Genomic DNA, 1,694 nt, shown 5'->3' with positions numbered 1-1,694 from the left:
ACACACACACACACACACACACACACACACAAGTCCAGATTAGTAAATGTGTGGGTTTACATGTGTTTTTCAGAGTGACACTAAAGAATAACAACAGTCCAGTGTGTCTGAATCCAGAGGCACCGATGGGCAAACAGCTGATTCACTGCTGGAAAAGGTAAGAGTCTGGATCAGTGCACTGGTAGACACACTCACTCAGGACAAGCACAGCTACTGGGTTTTATAATAAGTAATCCTTCAATTCATTTGCAAGCAACAGCAATCTTTCTTTCACGACAGATTGCAGAATATTTAGGACGTGCGTCCTAACTGGTTAGAGAAGGGTTCCACACATCTACATATTTCCTGTAAACGTCTACCAACAGTATCTTATTTGTTGTTGCCAAGCCAGTTCTTGTACTAACAAAGCACCTTTTTGAGCGGTTTCTTTTTTTTCCTCAACATGCTTTTTTACTAAGAATAACAGTTAGTGCCTCTCACGTAGTGGTTATCAACTAATTTTGTATTAGAATCAAAGTATTTCATGCTTTACTTTCTATGATGGATTCTGTCATAAAAGCTTTTCATGCCAAAACAAATATTGTATCCAAATACTGATATGTGCTTCCTGAGTTTCAATTCACAGCCCATGCTTCAGGCTAAAGTTTGTAATTCTGTGTGTGTTTTCCAGAGCTCATAAGATGGGTCGTGAAGTGAAGCCGTGCCTGAAGAGGAGGAGGAGGGGAGGGAAAGGAGGTCAGCGCCAGCGCTCTCGACAGAGGAGCAGGGGCCACAACAGGAAATCCTCGTCCTCTAACTCCCAATAGTCAACCAGCCTGACAAATGATACAAAGCTACTATACGGAGAGAAGCGTCTACATGCTGATTCTTGCCACACTGTGGACTCCAGGACAAAGAGGTCGTTAAGAAAAACAGCTTCTTTCTATAAACGTTGCACAGCTCTGATATCAAACTCCTATGAATTGTTGTCTGAGCTGTAAATGAAACCGTCTTCGTACGCCAGCAGCAGGGGGCTTTATTGATTGTGTGCAAACGACTGATGTAATGTTGAAAACTAAGCCCTGGAGGCTAAATGTTAACAGTTTTAAGCTTTAAAACACTCTTAAACGGTCAATGTATTGTTTATGTGTAGTTCTGTGTATGCAGCCGGAAAAGCTAACTGAAGAGCCGTAGTTGGTTATTTATTTTTATATGAATATGAGCATTTTTCAGACATTGTTTTTTTTTCAATTAAATATATCCGAAACATTAGTGTGGCTTTGCATGGTATTTATTGTTAAAACCCCTAATTTTCTTTAGAGCTTTAGTTAATAAACTACAGGATGTGAGTCAGCGGCAGGCACAAAGCAAACATGCCTCACTTAACACATCTGCACAAACATCCAGCTAACTGTGTGTTGTAGTATATTGTGGATGTATAGATATCTCTTTCCATGGCACTCTAAAATCCAAGGAGGTGACCAATTGATGTACGAGCATTTGCAAGAGGTGTTTTGGAGAAAACATTGCGCCAAAATTGTACATATCACAGATCATCTATCACAGAATATTTGTACGGACTAGCCTACTGTTGGTGTTGCACAACTGAGACATCCAGGTGATAAGGGCGTGGGCAAAGACCATGAAAGTGAGCGCTTGATTTCTTGTAAAGCATGTGACAAAAGAGAACAAACACACACACACACACACACACA

General features: G+C 40.6%; 2 protein-coding genes across 5 annotated transcripts in view; one reads left to right on the top strand and one right to left on the bottom strand.

Moving 5' to 3' along the window:
- Positions 1 to 1,196, top strand: part of LOC116704972 (C-X-C motif chemokine 11) — a 1,806-nt gene extending 610 nt beyond the window's left edge. Inside the window, exons 3-4 of the mRNA XM_032540784.1 lie at positions 74 to 157; positions 671 to 1,196. Coding sequence (XP_032396675.1) covers positions 74 to 157; positions 671 to 806 — 220 coding nt within the window. The 3' untranslated portion in view covers positions 807 to 1,196. The remainder of the gene's footprint in view (positions 1 to 73; positions 158 to 670) is intronic.
- Positions 1 to 1,694, bottom strand: part of rassf4a (Ras association domain family member 4a) — a 21,184-nt gene that overhangs the window by 16,277 nt on the left and 3,213 nt on the right. The gene's annotated exons all lie outside the window — the stretch shown is intronic.

The sequence above is a fragment of the Etheostoma spectabile genome, chromosome 17 (assembly GCF_008692095.1).
Source record: "Etheostoma spectabile isolate EspeVRDwgs_2016 chromosome 17, UIUC_Espe_1.0, whole genome shotgun sequence".
Taxonomy (NCBI): domain Eukaryota; kingdom Metazoa; phylum Chordata; class Actinopteri; order Perciformes; family Percidae; genus Etheostoma; species Etheostoma spectabile.
The sequence above is the reverse complement of the archived record's forward strand: the minus strand, read 5'-3'. Positions and strand labels throughout refer to the sequence as shown.